Source organism: Xenopus laevis, chromosome 1S, assembly GCF_017654675.1.
Source record: "Xenopus laevis strain J_2021 chromosome 1S, Xenopus_laevis_v10.1, whole genome shotgun sequence".
In the NCBI taxonomy this organism is placed as follows: Eukaryota; Metazoa; Chordata; class Amphibia; order Anura; family Pipidae; genus Xenopus; species Xenopus laevis.
In genome coordinates this window covers 178,760,406-178,781,856 of record NC_054372.1, presented here as the reverse complement: position 1 = coordinate 178,781,856, position 21,451 = coordinate 178,760,406, and the positions used below count along the sequence as shown (strand labels likewise).

The 21,451-nt window shown below is 40.5% G+C and overlaps 1 protein-coding gene across 3 annotated transcripts in view; it reads right to left on the bottom strand.

The window, feature by feature from the left end:
- Positions 1 to 21,451, bottom strand: part of LOC108704431 (cAMP-specific 3',5'-cyclic phosphodiesterase 4D) — a 298,109-nt gene that overhangs the window by 134,678 nt on the left and 141,980 nt on the right. The window contains exon 1 of one of the 3 annotated variants that reach the window (XM_018240989.2): positions 9,139 to 9,793. The exons of 1 other annotated variant lie outside the window; for it this stretch is intronic. In XM_018240989.2, coding sequence (XP_018096478.1) covers positions 9,139 to 9,203 — 65 coding nt within the window. In that variant the 5' untranslated portion in view covers positions 9,204 to 9,793. Of the gene's footprint in view, positions 1 to 6,699; positions 6,796 to 9,138; positions 9,794 to 21,451 lie in introns of those variants that run through there. One more of the 3 variants, XM_041580564.1, reaches the window with a different exon arrangement.

Sequence of the window (21,451 nt, the reverse complement as noted above, 5' to 3'; positions counted from 1 at the left end):
CAGGGCATATACAGTAGGCTGGTGGCAGACAAGGGCTCAGTTCAGTAATTTACACTTTATTTTCCAGAACTTGCTGGATGGATTCGGGGAATAGCTTATGATGGCTACCTAGTGTTCCTTCTCTGTGGTTGATAATCATACACAATTATGTTTATTAGCAGGTCCTGTGTTGTTGTTTTTGGGCAAACATCATCCAAAACAGCGCAGGTATGGGGCCTGTTATTCATAATGCTTGGGACCGGGAATTTTCCAGATAAGGGGTTTTTCAGTAATTTGAAACTCCACACCTTAGATCTAATTAAACCCAATAGAATGTCCCCAAAATGGATTAATTATATCTTAGTTGGGATCAAGTACAAGGTACTGTTTTATTATTGCAGAGAAAAAGGGAATCATTTTTAAAAATCAAAATTATTTGATTACAATTGGAGTTTATGGGAGATGGCCTTCCCATAAGTCAGAGCTGTCTGGATAATGTGTTTCTGGATAAGGGATCCCATTTATGTACCTAAAATGTAAAGAAGCTCTGTACAGCACTGATTTCCTTTGAATTGGTAAATGAACGGTCATATATTTCTGCATGTAATATCCTTTGGGATGGATTGAGAACACATGAGTGGTATGCGTGTATTGCAACAGTGCAAATTATGCAGTAAATCGGTAGAAAAAGAATATAAAGTAGGGTAAAAGACTCTCCAAAAAATATAAACTGACTCATATTTCCCATAAATATTTCTCAGGGTGTGTCCACATAGAGGAGAAAGCCATTTCTCAGCACCCACCTCTAATACTCCCTATTGGACTTCTAGGTCAGGGATAATGTTTCACTTGTATAATTATTAATGACTCGTCTATTATAATAAATACATTTACACTGATGTGACATCTCTATTCACATTATAAAATGTGAAACACAGAAGCTTGTCACAAATAAATAGGGATGTCGCGGACTGTTCGCCCGCGAACTAGTTCGCGCGAACATCGGGTGTTCGCGTCCGCCGAATGTTCGCGAACGTCGCGCGACGTTCGCCAATTTGGGTTCGCCATAGCTGGCGCTTATTTTTGACCTCTCACCCCAGAGCAGCAGATACATGGCAGCCAATCAGGAAGCTCTCCCTCCTGGACCACCCCCACACCCCCTGGACCACTCCCCTTCCATATATAAACTGAAGCCCTGCAGCGTTTTTTCATTCTGCCTGTGTGTGCTTGGAAGAGCTAGTGTAGGGAGAGAGCTGTTTAGTGATTTGAGGGACAGTTGATAGTAACTTTGCTGGCTAGTAATCTACTTGATACTGCTCTGTATTGTAGGGACAGAACTCTGCAGGGATTTGAGGGACAGTGAGTTTAGGTTAGTTAGCTTTGCTAACATCTACCTTCTACTGCAGTGCTCTGTATGTAGCTGCTGTGGGCACTGCTTCTGATCTCATCTGCTGACTTCTGTAATAACCCAATAGTCCTTGTAAGGACTGCTTTTATTTTCTTTTTTGTTTTTTTTACTTTGCTACTGTAAGAGCCCAGTGCTATTAGTCTAGCTGTGTTGGGGAGTGGGACTGGTGTGCTGCTCCTCCTAGTAGTTCACCACTACCAGCACCAACCAGAGTCAAAATTGTTACAAAGTATCTTATTTGCACCTGTTAGCTGTTCTGAGCTCTCTGCCAAAAGCTAATTAAGTTAGAAACTGTTTTTTTTCTGGCTGTTCAGTTCAGAGAAAAGAGGGACTGGTGTGCTGCTCCTCCTAGTAGTTCACCACTACCAGCACCAACCAGAGTCAAAATTGTTACAAAGTATCTTATTTGCACCTGTTAGCTGTTCTGAGCTCTCTGCCAAAAGCCAATTAAGTTAGAAACTGGTTTTTTTCTGGCTGTTCAGTGCAGAGAAAAGAGGGACTTTCCAGTACAAAAGAGGGACAGGGGGTTGAGTGGTCAAAAGAGGGACAGTTGGGAGGTATGCAAGTGCCACCTAGCTGTGTGAGCTTTTTCACATTCTGTCTAAATAACAATAATAATTCCGTGTCCGTAAACATCACCTGAGCGATGTTTTTACAGCAGCAATAATATATTCCGTATCCACTACTGTATACGTTGCCCTTGCAGGCATTGTTTGCCCAGTCTTTAACCAAGTGCCACCTAGCTGTGTGAGCTTTTTCACATTCCGTGTCCAGAAACATCACCTGAGTGACGTAGTGTGATTTCTGCCCTTTACAGCACAAAACGCAGCGCTGTGTCAACAATGTATTTTTACGATACATTTTTGCCCTTGATCCCCCTCTGGCATGCCACTGTCCAGGTCGTTGCACCCTTTAAACAACTTTAAAATCATTTTTCTGGCCAGAAATGTCTTTTCTAGCTTTTAAAATTCACCTTCCCATTGAAGTCTATGGGGTTCGCGACGTTCGCGAACCGTTCGCATTTTTGGACGCAAGTTCACGAATATGTTCGCGAACATTTTTTCCGCCGTTTGCTACATCCCTACAAATAAATACTGTGCTGGCTGTGTCCAAAACTAATACTTCTTTATTCCAAACTGATAATGATAAAGGCCACAAATAGTTACTCCTGAGCTTTGTGGCCTTAATATGGTCCTGGTCTGTGCCTTTAAAAACTTCTTATAATGTACAACAGGGTTGTGGGACCTGAGGATCTGGGTATCCCAGATCTTACATTTATTGCGGAACATCTATACTAAAACACAGCTCTTCTTTAATAAATGATGCCAAATTCACAGTGTTCTGTGCGATTTTCTAGCAGGGTGTGATACTTCAGCTGTGTGATTATAATATAACTAAGAACTGTGACATAACTCATCTGCTATAATGATTAGCCCTGCACTCACTCTAATGGTTACATTGGCACAAGGCCAATATCATTATTCAGATGACAAAACTCCAAACACACAGGATTATCACTAATACATATAACGTGTCCAAAACAATTACAGTATTTACCCGCTCTTATACATTCCAATAGAGGCTGCATCATATTGTTTATCCAAAGGCTACAAGATTTTGCCAGGGGAAGAGGTTAACCATTGGGGCTCTACATGGAAAATGGCACTCCAAAACTGAATAACGGGTAAGTAAGCAGGACCTTAAAGGGGAACTAAAGTCTAAAATAGAATAATGCTAGAAATGCTGTATTTTGTTTACAAAACATAAACTTACTGCACAAGAAGCCTAATTAAACAAATGATTTATGCTTTCAAAGTTGGGGGTCACCATCTTGTAACTTTGCTAAACATCTTTGCAAGATCAAGACTATGCACTTGCTCAGTGTTGTCTGGGCTTCTGTTGGGAGGTTAAGCTTAGGTATTGTCATAAATTATCAAAACACCAAGTCAAATAATTTCTGCCATAGAAGTTGATACAGCAAGATGGATTAATAATCAGAATATACAGACTGCACTGGGTCTGTGGATACAAAACTCTACACGGTCGCCGGCTGCTCTACAGGGAAACAAACAAAGCTGCTTGAGTTCTGGGAAGTAAGGTGGGGGGCTCCCTGCCGTTTGAAAGTATGACCAGTTTCCCTACAGAGCAGTTAGGGACCGTCTGAGGTTTCCTATCCACAGCAGTCAGAGCAAGTAAAACGAAGGGGGAATTTCACTGCATACAGTCAGGTTTATTTTAAAAATGGTACACCTTTTACACAGCCAGGTTTATTATGAAAATGGTACACCTTTTTTAATTAAAATTTATTTGAGATAGATTTCTTTTTCAGTACAGAAAGTAAAAATGGGATTTTATTTTTTGCCTTCACGTCCCCTTTAATAGTTGATATCAGTTCTCTTTCCATGTGGTGGGCAAGTTATCTACCATGCTGCATGTGTTTGGGCTGGATTATATGAAGTCATTCCCAGGTTCACTTCTGAGGCATTGATCCCCAACCAGTGGCTTGGGAGGAACATGTTGCTCTCCGACCCCTTGGATGTTGCTCTCAGTGACCTCAAAGCAAGTATTTCTTTTTGAATTCCTGGCTTGAAGGCAAACTTTACTTGCATAAAAACCATGTGTAATGCCAATCAGAACCTCCTGTAGGCTGCCAGTCCACACAGACACTACCAATATCCAACCACATCCATTATTTGGCACCTCAGGAACTCTCTGCATGCTTATGTTGCTCTCCAATATTTATTTACATTTGAAAGTGGGTCACGGGTAAGAAAAAAAAAAAAAGGTTGAGGACCCCTGCTCTAAGGAAACAACAGACAGGCCTTAAAAATACCTTGGAGAAGCACATTTAGGCAGTTGGACAGCCCTGGTTTATATGATGAGCTTTTCTGTCACAGACTGAGGCAGACAGTTAGGGACTTATTTATTATGCTGTGTAAAACTAAAGTAGACGGGAAAAGAAATGACGTAAAAAGCTGTTGAAAATAAATGAGAACTTTACCAAGTTGTGTGTCATTTTACGTCATGCGATAGCCAGATTTAATGCCGGTATTTTACATTCAATCAAAGAAAAAAATTTGTAAAAAATATACGCCATATGTTGCCATTTTTAACATCCTTTCATCATTTTCTATGGTTTTCCCCCTTTTTCCCATATACATATATACCCCTTACTGGTTGGGTGTCAAATACTTCCCCAGTGTTATGCGAGGCCTGCGGGTCTGAAAAGGCATTTGGGTTGAGGACAAAGGTCAATACAGGCTGCAATCCATCCTGAGAGGAAGGACAGGTCACAGCACAACCATGTTTAGAAGACCACCTAGGATCCCTTGGGATATTTTGAATATCCAGTGTTCCCTGGGGTGGTCCAATGGACCCTTTTTATCAAGATGTGTCACCACCTAATGGTCCCGATAGTCTGCTGCACCAACAGTCTGCCTTCACCCCATGGGACGCAGCAGAATTCTTCTGTACACCTCTCCCGCAGGAACCATCATTGATGATGTCACCAAATGGACCCAGAGGTCAGGTTCTCTAGTAAGGCCCTGGTGCCCCAGTCTGACACTATCTATATCTCTCTTTATGTTTGTCTTTCTGTTTACACACACACACACTGAAATGAAAGATGCACTTCTGAGAGGATAAGAAATCAGCGGTAAAGAGGACGTAAGAGACAAAAATAAGGTTTAATGCTTAGACGAGGGTGAAGTGAAAGTCTAGGATGCACCATAAAAAGCTTTCAATCAATACCCTGGCTCCAGTTGGTTTCACTGACATTTCTCCATCCACTGCAAAACAGGCTTCATTTATCCATGAATACTTATACTGAAATAAAAGCCTGCGATTTAAAATAACATCCAACTTGCTACTCTGTAGATCTCGTGAAACTATAACTGTCAACACTGGCTTTTAAAGGTCTGATCAGGATTGTACTTGAGCCAATTCTGGAGAGGTGCAGAATATACTACTATACAACCAACTACACCAACCCAGCCTTTGGCCCTCTGGCTCTAGGATGCTGGTTATTGCCTGGCAGAATGCTGGGAACTGGGGCAAAGATTCTTACATCACTAATTTCATAAAATGTACTAACCACAAATGTAAATTTTATGTAGAAAATATAGTTTTAAAATTTTGTACCATGTTAGTCATTGAAAAAATGCAGAAAAAGTAAAGTTTGGCGATACCTTTTATTGGCTAACTGTATAAGTAACAATTGCAAGCTTTCGGAACACACAGGACCCTTCATCGGGCCAAATACAAATGAAAGCAGAAAAGGCACATTATATTTACTGTTAGATCACTGAAAAAGAGTTTATGGGCAATACATTAGAAAGTTACAGATAGACAGAGATAACTTGTAGAGAAAATAAAAGTAATTAGGATGGGTTGTAAATAGTCCAGGGGTCTGGATTTCGTCAGGTCACATAGTTTGTACTAGACCAAGACAGAATAGAGTAATGTTAACACAACAAGTACACAATTAGGAATTGGACAAGAAAAAGTGAAGATACAGGTAAGGGTTCCACTCTTAATCCACCTAGTGAAACCCTTACCTGTATCATTGCTTTTTGCTTGTCCAATTCCTAATTGTGTAGGAAGGGGCCTGTGTGCTCTGAAAGCTTGCAATTGTTACTTATTCAGTTAGCCAATAAAAGGTATCACCAAACTTACTTTTTTTGCATGTAGAAAATATTAAAGCCATCTACTTACACATTCTATGTATGGGGAGGGAGTGCACATGGGTATACCTAGGTATAGGGAGGGAGTGCCCATGGGTATGCCTGGGTATAGGGAGGGAGCGCCCATGGGTATGCCTGGGTATAGGGAGGGAGTGCCCATGGGTATGGCTGGGTATAGGAAGGGAGTGCCCCTGGGTATAGGGAGGGAGTGCCCATGGGTATACCTGGGTATAGGGAGGGAGTGCCCATGGGTATACCTGGGTATAGGAAGGGAGTGCCCCTGGGTATAGGGAGGGAGTGCACATGGGTATACCTGGGTATAGGGAGAGAGTGCCCATGGGTATGCCTGGGTATAGGGAGGGAGTGCACATGGGTATACCTGGGTATAGGGAGGGAGTGCCAATCGGTATGCCTAGGTATAGGGAGGGAGTGTCTCTGGGTATTTCTGGGTATAGGGAGGGAGCGCGCCTAGGTATAGGGAGGGAGTGTCCCTGGGTATTTCTGGGTATAGGGAGGGAGTGCCCCTGGGTATAGGGGGGGAGTGCACATAGGTATTGCTGTGTATAAGGAGAGAGTTCTTGTGTGTATAGGGAGGGAGTCCATCTATGAACATAATGTGAAATCACTTACATTCTGTCCTGTCTACAAAAGGAGAAATTGCTGCAGCCTAAGCACTGAAACAGGATCCCTTGTTCAGCCGCCAGTCACACAGTCTCTGCAGAACATCTTATCCCTGTGCTCTTAGTACATATGTAGCCCAGAGCTAGGTGACAATGAGAAAAGGGCAGTCGGTTCTATCAATGGGTAGAGAGTGGAAATTTTCCAGAGCCGACTGATATCAGACCAGTAATAGTCATGGCACCTCTCTGTAATCAGTGATATTTTAAATGTTGGCAGTGCACAGGGCAAAACACATTTATGGGGCCTCAGCCCTCAACCATTTAAACAACGTAGGCTTTTATACAGTAAGCTTTATATAGTTCAACAGGATGGGCATAAAAAGTGATGTTTGCCTGCTATCACATTGAGCCTTTCAGTAATCGGTTCCTATATCTGAAACCTTACTAGTGATATTTTACATCGACCTGCAACCAGTTTCTGCTAGTTGCTAGGCTGATAAACCCTAGCAACAGGGAATAGCTGGCATATAGAAATAAGAGAGGGCCAGAGTAGAGAAGCATTAAAACCAAACAACAAGTCAAGCCTTGCTTCACAATCTATTCTGATTTCTGGTTACCGGCATCACTGTCCTTAGCAGTCAGAAAGTATGTCAGCTACATACCAACATACTATCATTGCATTAATCCAGTCTGAACCAGGGCTAGTCACTGCCTAGTGTTCTTGATGCTTTACAAGCACAATTGCCCCCCTTTTTTGCCTACTGAGGGATGTTGGGAGTTGTAGTTTTAAAACTAAATTGCGGTACATGAAAAGAGAAATGATAATATTCATATTACAGATGCTAAACTACAACTCCCAGTCCACCCCTCCAGTTTCCAGTCCAGTTTCACAGACATTAAAGAGGAATTGTCATTGTGAATAGGGATCACCTTCTCAGTTCTAACAGTGGTCTGTGGCCTACAGATAAAACTTCTGGGATCTTTCCTGACAACAAAGGGCAAGGAATATTCCTTTGCTGCCTGTTAGGGCTCTTACACACAGGGGGTTTTACCTGCGCTCCCCTGGGTTGCACTTTCTTACTTTCAGCCGCAGGGGAGCGCAGGAGTAGACGCAGTCAATTATTTTGTTAGGGGCTGTACTAATCGCCAAATGTAGCATGTTGCATTTCACCTGTGTTCAGGGCATACATGTATCTGTGTGAGTACAGCCCCCTTCAAAATAATTGACTGCATCAGGTTCGAAAACTTAAAACCTCTGCTTTGTAAAAGTCCAACATTCAGATTTACAACAGAAGCAGAGGAAAGTCCTCCTGAACCAAAGGAGTAATGGGTTCACGTGTGGGTTCAACATTTATTGCTTTATTTTAACCCTTACTGAAGAGGCATCCAACCCTGCATTGCACATATCCACTGTATCTGCCAGTATAACCACTTCTGGGAGAGATTTCTCCAGTTTCCCAGCTATCACTGTAAAATGCAATTTTCTGCCCCGTAGTCAGAGTGTTAAATATTGTAGACAGTGATTAAAGGCATTTAGTATTGCAATAAAACAACGACAATGTAGATGCAACAGGCGGAACAGTAAATTGTAATGGTGAATGGTGTAAAGGTGAATGAAAAGGTTCAGCTCTTCTTTGCAGAGGCCCTGGGATCTTCATTTTTGCAGCACAGCTTCATGCATTGAAGTTTCAGTTTTACTTTACTGCGCATGTGCACAGCCCAGGAAGGGCGCAAGGGATCCCTAGGACACTCTTACACACGGGCGGTATTACCTGCGCTCCCCTGCGTTGTGCTTTCTTCCGTTCAGCCGCAGGGGAGCGCAGGAGTAGACACAGTCAATTATTTTGAAGGGGGCTGTACTCACACAAACGCAGGTGAAATGCAACATGCTGCGTCCCAACCTGCTTTTGGCGCTTACATGAGTCTGTGTAAGTACAGCCCCCTTTACAATAATTGAGTGCATCTACTCCTGCGATCCCCTGCGGCTGAACGGAAGAAAGCGCAACGCAGGTAGAACCGCCTGTGTGTAAGAGCCCTGGAAATAGATCAAATTCTGCCTCTGTCGCCAACTTCTACCCCCAGTATACTTAGCCAAGCTCTAGTTGATATAGAGAAGGCTAGTACAAATGCTGAGCCCACATCTTGGGAGATGGAGATAGATATCAAGCATGCGAGACCCCACATTTCAGTTATTGCTAAACTAAAACTCCCTGCATCCCCCATTGCAGTTCAAACATAGCTGTAGGTTGGCAGGTTGCACATTACACCAAGAGGCCCCTGTTATGCTGGGGGCCCAGGCCTTATCCCCTCTCTGTCCTGCCAAGAAACTCCCCAATACTTTGCACTGAATATTTTACAAGAGCTGCCAGCAGAACAAAAAGAGTTAACAAGCTTCTTCGGGAGTACAATTAAAGAGATATACACGCAGATCCATATATAAATACTTTACCAAATGGCATCTGTTGTCCGCAGGGAGCTGGTGGATCTGGATCTCGGCTTCAGGATAATGCTCATTTTAATTAATGTAACGAGAATAGAAGGGAGCTGTTGCAGACTAACATGTGCCTGCCATGCCTTGTAGTGCCATGCAATAATAATCCATAGGGAAAAAAGCTGAGAAATGCTTGTGAGAGTTGGGTCCTGCTGATAGCGAGAGCTCTCTCCTGCCCGGGCTGGATCCAGATCTGTGTTAGGAAGTGTCAGTGCCTCTCTCTTGTGCCTTGAATTTCCAGGGGAGGAACAGCAGTTTGAATGGATTCCCCATGTAGGTCACATAAAAGCTCAGCTGTTGAAAGAGCCTCTTAACGTCTCTTTTCTCTGCTGTCTCCGGGTCTTATAAGGCTGCCAGGAACTGGGTCCCACACCCCTGGAGCCAGTGTGGAAATACATGTAACCCACAGACAAACAAGATCCTCGCACACCAACAATATGTCACTACTAGCAGTGAGTGCAGCCTCCCATCACTACTGGAAATTGTTGCTTTTTTTTCTCTTCTTTTTTTCTAATCCACTTCACACAGGATTTACCTGTGAAATCCGCCCACATGACTTCCCAGACTAGTCTCTGACTTGCAGGCTAAACTGCACTGGGTCATGTAAATATTACTCACACAGCTCAGTGAGTAACGCCATGCGGAATCCAACAAACCATATCAAAGGGAAAACAAAGCCCCAAATCAGTTTTTACTGTTCTCATGGCCCCAAAAAAAAAAAAATTCTGAAACTAGAATTAAAGGGCAAGTTCACTTTTTTTTAAGTTCACCTCTAAATTATGTACACTGATATTTGCACTTATTATATCATTTTTTTTTTCAAAGGGGTTGTTCGCCTGTAAATTAACTTTGTGTATAATGTAGAGAGGGATATTCTGAGACAAGTTGCAATAGCTTTTTTTTTTTTTATTAATTACGGTTTTTGAGTTTTTTAGCTTTTTATTAAGCAGCTCTCCAGTTTGCAGTTTCAGAAATCTGGTTGCTAGGGTCCACATTACCCTAGCAACCATGCATTGATTTGAAGAAGAGACTGGAATATCGGTAGGAGAAGCCTGAATAGAAAGATGAGTAATACAAAATAGCATTAACAAAAATTGTGTATATGGTTGCTAGGGTTCTGTTTACCCAAGCAACCAGGTTGTGGCTTGTTTGACTTCTTGTGCAAAGGCGCAATCTGGAGGTAGAACCACAGCAGCTACAAGTAACTGACTTATCAGAGGGATGAATCTATATTGTCTATACTGGAGAATGGAGCCTCTGATGCAGTGTGTCTGATGCACCATAATGCTGTTTCCAGGACAAACCTACCCGGTAACAACACACACACCCAGGTGTATTTGCCTGGGAGTTATGCAATGCTTGTTCCCCTGCCACCACATTCCTATCCTTTAACCTCTGCACAAAGCAAATTTCACTACAAGCGCTGCTGCTAAATGATCTTCAAACCTGCCCTGATCCTGTATGAAAGCAGAAACTTGTACTGTCCAATAAACTGTCCCACGCTGCCCCACATTAACACATAAAATGTGCTGTATAGAAGCATCACGATGAACACTATCCTCGATTCTAAATTCTAATTTCAATATTAAATAAAAATAAAGAATATAATAAAAGAAGCAGGATAAAGGGATCAGATAGTAATCTGAAACCTGGAATATTCTACTAGCTTTCTAATAAAGCACTGGATTTACACACTTATTAAAGGGATGTTTCAGCTTAAAGGAGAACTAACCCCTAAAAATAAATATGGCTTGAATGGCATATTTAATATACGAAACTTATTGCACCAGCCTAAAGTTTCAGTTTGTCAATAACAGCAATGATCCAGGACTTCAGACTTGTCACAGGGGGTCACCATCTTGGAAAGTGTCTGCAACACTCACATGCTCAGTGGGCTCTGAGCAGCTGTTGAGAAGCTAAGCTTAGGGGTCGTCACTAATTATCAAGAAGAAAATGAGCTTGGTCTTTAATATAAACTGATGCTACAGGGCTGGTTATTAAATTCTGATGCTAATTGCACTGGTTTCTGTGCTGCCATGTAGTAATTATCTGTATTAATTACTAATCAGCCTTATATTGTGACATTTCTATTCTATGTGTACTGTATATTGTGAGTGGGTCGCTAAGCTCAGTAAGTGACAGCGGCACAGAGCATGTGCAGTGAATCAGCAGAAAAGAAGATGGGGAGCTACTGGGGCATCTTTGGAGACACAGATCTTAACTGCTAAAGGGCTGTGGTTGCCTAGGGCTGGTACAGAAGCCCAAAACATAACATACAACATTTCTAGCTACTTCTTTAGTTAAGCTTTATTTCTCCTTTAAGTTAACTTTTAGTATGTTATAAAATGCAACTTTACAATTGGCCTTCATATTTGCTTCTTTTTAGTTTTTGAATAATTTGCCTTCTTCTTCTGACTCTTTCCAGCTGTCAAATGGGGGTAATTTTGACTCTAGCAACAAGCTGAAATCGCAAAGAGTGGAACAGTGAGCAGAGTGCTGAATAAAAAGCGAAATAACTCAACAACAAAATAATATGAAAAATGAAAACCAAATGCAAATTGTCTCAGAATATCACTCTCTACATCAGTTTTGATTTAAAGGTGAACATCCCCTTTAAAGGTGCCCAACCTATTTGTTTTTGCAGCCATGGAGTATGACAGTGTCTTGATTTCAGGTGGATCCCCTTCCCAGCCAACGCTGGGGCGATCCATTAAGTGTGCCCTTGCCCTTAGACTCCCTGTTTTATTATTGGTTGGGGTTGATGTACAAGTTAAATTATAACTTATATATATCTTAGTTTGACACAAGTACATGAACTGTTTTATTATTACTAGGGATGCGCCTAATCCACTATTTTGAATTCGACCGAAAACCCCCGAATCCTTAGCGAAGGATTCGGCCGAATATCGAACCAAATCTGAATTTGCATATGCAAATTAGGGGTGGGAAGGGGAAAACTGTTTTTACTTCCTTGTTTTGTGACAAAAAGTCAAGTGATTTCCCTCCCCACCCCTAATTTGCATATGCAAATTAGGATTCGGGTTCGGTTCAGCCGAGCAGAAGGATTCGGCCGAATCTGAATCCTGCTGAAAAAGGCAGATTCCTGGCCGAATCCCGAACCAAATCCTGGATTCAGTGCATCCCTAATTATTACAGAGAATTTTTTTTTTCAAAATTTTGGATTACTTGGACAAAATGTAGTCTATGGGAGATGGCTTTTCCATAATTAGGAGCTTTCTGTATAAAGGGTTTCCAGATACAGATAACAGATCCCATAACTGTACTAAATGGTACCGATGAATAAGAAGATATGTAACCCAGGCTTTAAGGTCAAAACAGCAGGGTTCCTTTTCATGGATAATCATTAAGCGCAGCAGTGAAATGAGCATTAATAATGCATTCCATGGAATAATAATATACTACACAGGAGCACTTCGCCAACGATGTGAGTTGAGACTGACGCCTTAGGCGGCAGCACCCCGCTAGGTGCTAGGGCCAGAAATTCGGCTCTTCTAGCGCAGAGAGCGCACTTAGGCTCTCGGCGCTAGAATACTGGCTGTCTCTGCAACTGCTGCTGCCTCAGGCGGCGGAGGGGCCAGGATTGCCCCTGATACTACAAAGGCTATACTGATATAATCCCATCATCTATTGCGCACGTGGTGCCTAAATCTGACATGGCAGTTAAGATGCTAACTTGCTATTGATCAAATGTGCGATACTTATTACTAATTAAAGAAATGATGATTCATTACCAACCACATAACTGCATGAGCCTGACTTTGCACCATCCAATGGTCAGCCAGATTTGTGTCATTGCAGCCTGAATGTGTATCCAATCAATCAAACAGGCTAATTGGTTGGATATCTTGTAAATCAGACTCTATAAGGCCAGCTTTAGGAGATTAGCTTGGTCTCTTTCATCTTCAGTTGCCTTTGTGCCCAGTGATGTCAGGTCATCTCTGAAATGACAGCTGATAAACTACAACTAAATAACTGCAACTGTTTCATCATCTCCTCTTAATTTATATCTATCTATCTATCTATCTATCTATCTATCTATCTATCTATCTATCTATCTATCTATCTATCTATCTATCTATCTATCTATCTATCATTCAAAAAGACCAGCAACACTGGGAGTTTTGGTGAAACAAATCAAACGTCTATATTTTTAAAGTGCATATACAGCCAACGTTACGTTTTGGTCCCCTCTGGGACCTTTCTCAAGGCACTTTAGACAGCAAAGGGTCACTGACCCATGGGCTGGGAACTCATACCCTGCAGAAACAGACAGAGAGAACAGAGATTAAAGGGATACAGTCATGGGAAAAAATGATAGTGCTGCTCCAGCAGAATTCTGCACTGAAATCCGTTTCTCAAAAAGAGCAAACAGATTTTTTTAATATTTAAAAAATAAATTTTGAAATCTGACATGGGGCTAGACATATTGTCAGTTTCCCAACTTCAGTCACTCTTAACTGCTGTACTGCAATCACCCCATCCCCCCCCCCCAGCAGCCTAACAAAAGAACAATAGGAAGGTAGCCAGATAACAGCTTCCTAACACAAAATAACAGCTGCCTGGTAGATCTAAGAACAGCACTCAAAGTAAAATCCAGGTCCCACTGTGACACATTCAGTTACATTGAGTGGGAGAAACAACAGCCTGCCTTAAAGCAGTTCCAGAATTTAAATGGTTAAATATAGATTAAAGGGAGCCAGAAAATAACTGAATTAAAACCTGCCATAAACCTAACCAGGACACTGACCCATACGTATACACTAATTCATAAAAACACAGGCACAGTCCCAAGCCTAGAGACCCTATAGGTTTTTACCATATATATGCATGAAAATATTATTTTCCCACTATTTATTGACTATAAATGGCTTCCAAAAAGTTGAATCTGAATTCAGACATGGTTCTGGTTTATTTCAGCTGCAGTTTTACAGGCGCATGCAAGACACCTCCTAATAAACAGTGTAACCGGAGGCAGGTCTGTTATTGGAGAGAGTAAAAGGCAGATCTCTAGCAGAACTGTTCCCACGCTTTGATTGAGCAAATTCTGACCCTTTCCAGGTATGAGACACATTTTCACAGCTGTGTGTAAGGGAAATAAAGGGTAATTTGCAGACATTGGATATGGTGCAAAGTGCAAAAGCAGTACACTTTCTGCCCATCCTTTTCAGACTCTTGAACATGCCACGATCAGGCACAATCAGTGACAAGTAGTCTCCTGTTTATAAAAGTAGCCCAAGGAAAGGAAGTCACATGATAAACCTGGGAGTTTTTCTACTGTCATTTATCAACCCCAGGAACATAATTTTGTCCCTTGGTTTTTCCCATAAACATCTTCATCTTGAAATAGGCCCCCAGAATCTGGATGAAACATTGAGAGATATTAAATTGGGAGGAGGGTTAATTTAAAAGTGAACAACCATTTTCATAAGTAATAGTAATCAATCAATTAGTTTTGATCAGTTTACTACAAGTAAGTAATCTAATTCTATCATGTATATATCTATCTATATATTATCTATCTATCTATCTATCTATCTATCTATCTATCATCTATCTATCTATCTATCTATCTATCATCTATCTATCTATCTATCTATCTATCTATCTGTATCTGTCTGTCTGTCTGTCTGTCTGTCTGTCTGTCTGTCTGTCTGTCTGTCTGTCTGTCTGTCTATCTATCTATCTATCTATCTATCTATCTATCATGTATATATCTATCTATATATTATCTATCTGCCATCTGTCTATCAGTCTATCTATCTATCTGTCTGTCTGTCTGTCTATCTTTTAGAATTGGTCTCTAATAATAATAATAATTCAGCCCATATTTGATCTTAACTGTCTTGATTTTATGCCCTGCTAATCGATACTTTGCCAGCACTGTTTCCCACTTTAGGTAGGTCCGGTGACACAGAACTTTTGAGGTATATACTCATCAATCTTACATTCACTTATTTTTAAAGTTTACTTATCCTTTAAATGTCCTTGTGACAGCCTGGAGCCACAAACACACTGGGGACAGTTCTTCTGCTTAGGAAAAGGATCAGAAACCTTTCTCACATCTTTCCTAAGCAGAAGAACAACAGAGCAGCCTCTTTCTCTTGACAACTTCCTTGACTACTTGGTGGTCAGACTGGTGGGAAACTGACCAGCAGGTGGCATTGTTGTAACAAAATGAATTTATATTAACAGTACATATATCCTTTAATATCTTGGAATAAAAAAAAACAATGAATGTAATTTTCAAAAGTGCTTAGAATAGCACCCTCGTCAGTCTTACATTCACTTATTTTTAAGGTTTACTTATCCTTTAAATGTCCTTGTGACAGCCTGGAGCCACAAACACACTGGGGACAGTTTAGCACATGTTCTTAGAGAGAGGAAAGGCCCCAGGTAGTGATGGGTGAATTTGCGACGTTTCGCCAAAAAATTCGCAAAATTGCGCTGGCGATTTTTCGCCAGCAAATTTTTGCGGCCGTTTCGCGAATTTATTTGCCGGCGGTGAATCGCACAAATTCGCCGCGAATTTGCGCCTGTCTAATAAATTCGCCCATCAATAGCCCCAGGTATTGGGTATGAACTAAACCATTCCATGTTTTTTTTAGTATTGACAATATGTGGGTGTCCCATAACATAATTAGGGGGTCCATAAGAGAATCCTGCACATATAAGACTGCACCTATTTCACTTCTCATTCTGTAGCATTGCGACAAGCTGTAACAGATTCACAGCGAAATCACAGACCAGAAAATATGCTGAGGCCCCTCTCGTTAGGATCTGGGAAATAATTAGGAAAAAACACAGCATTCCAAGTGAGGCAGTCATAACAGGAAAGTTCAAGGAGAAGGATTCCAGGGCCAGTAGGACGTTGTTTCAGGGTTTCAGCAGATAACCTTTCAAGAGCAGCGCCTCTCTGGGGCACATTGTCACTGGTGCTGCACTAAACCATCCAAATAAATGGAACTGATCCTTCTCAATAATAATTTACTCATAAAAACAATATACAATTTGGCTATAACTCCTTCAAGACTGAAAATACAAATACATTTCTTTATTATGGTTCTTCAGCACTTTCTATAAACTGGGCACCATGATTGTGTAGAATGCTCTGCCAAAGCACAATTGTTTGTAGGTTCTAGATTAGTGAATCAAAGAATCTAGCCTGGTTAGGGTGAGAGGGGCTATGAGCCAAAATGAGCCAAAAAGCCCTTCATGTGATAAACATGCAGCATAAGGCCTCCTGAAAACAGAAGGTATTTACCTGTCTTGTGCCATATACATAGCACTTAAAACAAAAATGAGAGTTTAAATATCACATAAGGCATCATGGGTGGAGACATGCAAATTACTCCTTTATGTCCCTTTGACCAACTATGCATCCAGTACCGCTGGTTTTATAGCACAGACATAGCCTAATAGTTCAGAGCCATATATACAAACTTGATTTGCATGTCTCCACCCATAATGCCTTATGTGAGAGTTATACTCTCATTCTTGGTATTAAGGTAGTGCTATGTATATGGCACAAGACAGGTAAATAAATATCTTCTGTTTTCAGAAGGCCTTATGCTATGTAGGTTCTAGGTTCAATTCCATCCAAGGCACAATCTGCAAAGAGTTTGTATGTTCTCCCCATGTCTGTGTGAGTTTCTATAAGCAGGTTTCTATGTAAACACCAGGTTTTGCCACAAAAACAAGACAAAAATTGTCGCCCATAGACTTCAATGCATTTGGCAAGTTTTTTGCCATCTTGCGAATTACCTGAGCCCTCCTCTCATGGGGTCTCAGTTATAATTCACTTGGGCACCCTGGTTTATGGGCCCTGCAAATACAATGGTCGCATTTCCAGTACACTCAGCCATGCCCATTATTTCTAAATCCCGCCCATAATCATCTAAAACTCTGAGCAGTCTTCCACAAGCCCCTCCCCTAGTGGCGGCCCTTGTGCTTAACTGTACTGAAACTGATAATATCCAGTAACCTCAGAAGTTCTGTGTCACCGGACTTACCTAAAGGGGTATAGATTAGCAGGGCATAAAGTAAAAGAGTTAAAGGATAAATAATCCTTAAAAATAAGTGAATGTAAAATTGATGATGGTGCCATTCTAAGAACTTTTGCAATTTACATCCATTATTTATTTATTTTTTATTCCAAGATATTAAAGGATTCATGTATTGTTAGTATCAATTAGTTTTGTTACAGCAGTGCCACCTGCTGGCCATTTTCTGGCAAGTTTGACCACCAAGTAGTCAAGAAAGTTGTCAGGAGAAAGAGGCTGCTCTGATGTTCTTCTGCTTAGGAAAATGATTACAAACCTTTCTCACATCTTTCCTAAGCAGAAGAACATCAGGGCAGCCTCTTTCTCCTGACAACTTCCTTGACTACTTGGAGGTCAGACTGGTGGGTCTCCTCCCATAATGCTGTATGTGAGAGTTATACTCTCATTTTTGGTATTAAGGTAGTGCTATGTATATCATCATCATCATCATTTATGCAATGGAGGAACTGTCTGAGACAGGTAAATAAATACCTTCTTTTTTCAGAAGGCCTTATGCTATGTAGGTTCTAGGTTCAATTCCATCCAAGGCACAATCTGCAAAGAGTTTGGATGTTCTCCCCATGTCTGTGTGAGTTTCTATACGTATAAGTATTATTGATGAGCCAAAGTTTTCACCAGGTTTAGCTGCAAAAAAAGACGCCAATATAGACTCCAAAGCTGTGCCGCCCTTCCGAAATCCCTAACAGCTACAATGTGGAAGTGCTGAAAAGACCTGAAGCCACGAAAATAGCCGAAGTCCCGAAGCTGCGAAAAGATCCGAAGTCCTGAAAACAGTCGAAATTGAAGTCAGTAAGCGGAGAAAAGACCCAAAGTCACAATATAAGACGAAGTTGAAGTCCTAAAGCCATGAGTTCAATTCTACTGAACACCAATGTGTTTTTTTTAATCCCCTGGCCACCAATGTATTATTTTAATACTCTATAGGCCCCTGCCACCAATGTTTTTTAAAAAATATTCCCCCGTGCCCCAATTTTTTTTTTAACTTGTAAGGGGGGCCCTGGAGCCAATGTTTTTTTTAAAAATATTCTCTGGAGCCCCATTTTTTTTTTACTTGTAAGGGGGGCCCTGCCAACAATGTTTTATTAAAAAATATTCTTTGGGGCCCCAATTTTTTTTTACTTGGAAGGGGGGCCCTGGCACCAATTTTTTTTAAAAAAATATTCTTTTGGGTCCCAATTTTTTTTTACTTGGAAGGGGGGTCCTGGCGCCAAAGTTTTTTTTAAAAAATATTCTCTGGCTCCCCATTTTTTTTTTACTTGGAAGGGGGGCCCTGGCACTAATGTTCTTTTTAAAAAAAACTTTTATGAGGGGCCCTGGCACCAATGTTTTTTCAAAAAATATTCTTTGGGCCCCAATTTTTTTTACTTGGAAGGGGGGCCCTGCCACAAAAGTTTTATCAAAAAATATTCTTTGGGGCCCCAGTTTTGTTTTTTACTTGGAAGGGGGGCCCTGAACACCAATTTTTTTTTTTTTTTTTTTTAAAAACCCTTTATGGGGGCCCTGGCACCAGAAGTTTTTGTTTTAACTTATAAGGGGCCCTGACCATCAATAGATTTTTATAACTTTTGTGGGGTGGTTAACTTTTTTTGCATGATGTCTGTGTGGTCTTTTAACTGTGGTGTGGGCGGGGCTCCGAAAATGTTGTTGTACGGAGTCCCGTGATTTCTAATGGCCGCCCTGCGTATAGGCATGGTATTAGAGGGTATATTGAAATGTTTCTGATTGATGCCAGAACTATAATAAAAAATGTAAACCAATTGCAAATTGTCTCAGACTATCAGTCTGAGGGGCAGATTTATCAAGGGTCAAATTTAGAGTTCATGGGGGCTTGTAAAAACTCCCATAAACTCTCATGAGCTCGAATAAAGAATATAGAATAAAAAATGACCAATCAAAATTTTTCATAAAATTCTAAATTATTAAACTGGGGTGAATGGGATCGACCCACAAAGTTGAATTGAATTCGAATTGAATTTGATTCAAGTTTTTTCTCCGAAAAAAAAACAACAGATTTTCAGAAAGGCTACAAACAACTCCAAATTGATCCCAGGATGTCCTCCATAGGCTTAACAGCAATTCGTCAGGTTTAAGGTGGCAATTAGTCTAATTAGAATTCTTAAAGGGCCAGTACATGAGACATTTCGAAAATCGAATTCAAATTTTTTTTAAAAACTTGAATTATATTTTAACTATTCCCTAGTCGAATTCCACTTAAAAAACACGAAAATTAGAATTTCAAAATTCGAAATTTGCACTTTGACCCTTGATTAATCTGCCCCTAAAGGTTAATGAAAGATGAACAACTCCTTCAACAAAAAAACTGTGTGCTGGTCCAGAAATATCTTCCCGGAATCTTTGGGTTAAAAACAAATGACAAATAAACTAAACAGTTTTTTGGAGAAAATAAATCTGTTAGTGTCTATTACTCTTTTATTGGATGTGAGTTATTATTTCCGTTCTACAGTCCTATGCAAATCTGTAATCAAATGCATAAAAGGACTTATTAAAATCTAGAATAACTTGCAGTTTGTGTCCCTTTTGTTATCTATGTGATAATAGTGATGCTTATCAAAGACACGGCTTCTTTTTCCCAGGCTCATTGAGTACTTGGGATTCTACCTCGTAGACATAACATCCATTCCATAGAGTGTTTACAAGGCTAACGAATATTTCTCATCTTCCCGGAATAGAAAACTACATATAAAATATGTGTCGCTACATCAGTATTTTAAGGGGCATATTTATCAAGGGTCAAATTTCGAATTGAAAAAACGGCAAAATCCAATTTCAAACAGACCAAAGTCAAAGTTTTTTTTGGGTTGAAGAGGTCCGTATTCGGCCGAATTCTAATCGTACCATCGAAGGAATAGAGCATTCGGTCGAATTCGATTCAATGTTTCCCCCCCAAAAAAATTTGATTTTTCAAAGTCCACCAATCGACTCCAAATAGGAGATCCCCCATAGGCTAAAACAGCACTTTGGCAGGTTTTACATGGAAAATGGTTGAAGTCGAAATAGTTAAAGAGACAGTACATGATAAATTTCAAGGTTTTTTTCAAATTTGAGTCAAATGTGGACTATTCCCTAGTCTAAGTACACAAAAAAAAGTTTTTAACTTTGAAAATTCACCTCGACCTTTGATAAATCTGCCCCTAACTGTTGTACTTTTGTGGAATCCTCAGATCTCAAAAAAATTGACTGTTGTGCTTGGGGATGTGGCTTTAGTTGCTGACACTTTTACTACATTTACTAAGGGTCGAAGTAAAATCCTTCGAATTCGAAGGATTTAGCACAAATGGTACGATCGAACGATCAAAGTAAAAATCGTTAAAAATGAACGGTTCGAAGGATTTCAATCGATCGATCAAAGGATTTTTCTTCAATCAAAAAAAGCTTAGAAAAGTAATGGGGAAGGTCCCCATAGGCTAACATTGTAACTCGAGTCGGTAGGTTTAAACTGCCGAAGTATGTAGTCGAAGTTTTTTTTTAAAGAGACAGTACTTCGAATTGTCGAATAGTCAAGCGATTTTTAGTTCAAATCGTTTCGATTCGAAGTCGAAGGTCGTAGTAGCCTATTCGATGGTCGAAGTACCCCAAAAAAACCTTCGAAATTCAATGTTTTTTTCATTCGAATCCTTCACTCGAGCTTAGTAAATGTGCCCCTTTATCTCTGTCATCACAAACTGCCACTAACCAAGTTGCTGAACCCTCTTCAATGAATATGTCCAACCCACAGCCATCTAAGTGCAGTTTTGTAACAGCTAAGTTTTCTTCTTGAATGTAAAAAGCTATGCAAGGTTTTTATTGCTCCCACAGCCATCTGACACAAGATACTGGTGGCCTGTAACATTGAGTGATAGAACTGAGCAGATAAGCTTTAAGAGATTCTTCCTGCTCAGCAGCCAATAGAAAAGGTTTAACTATAAAACAAGAGCATATCAGGACTTCTCTGAAGAGTTTACTGACATTCCAAAGAAATTCTAATTGCCAAATAGGATGTTTCCTGATTTTCAAGTCAGTTATTTATACATGGCAATCAAAGCTCATTACATTATCCTTGTATTTTTTTTTTTAATATGAAACATTTTAAGACTGAATGGAATCAAAATTGCTTCTATTTGGTCTGGATTGGTAGAAATTTGGGGTAAGGGATCACAAGTTACTGTATGCTTGCCTGCTATCTAAGATCT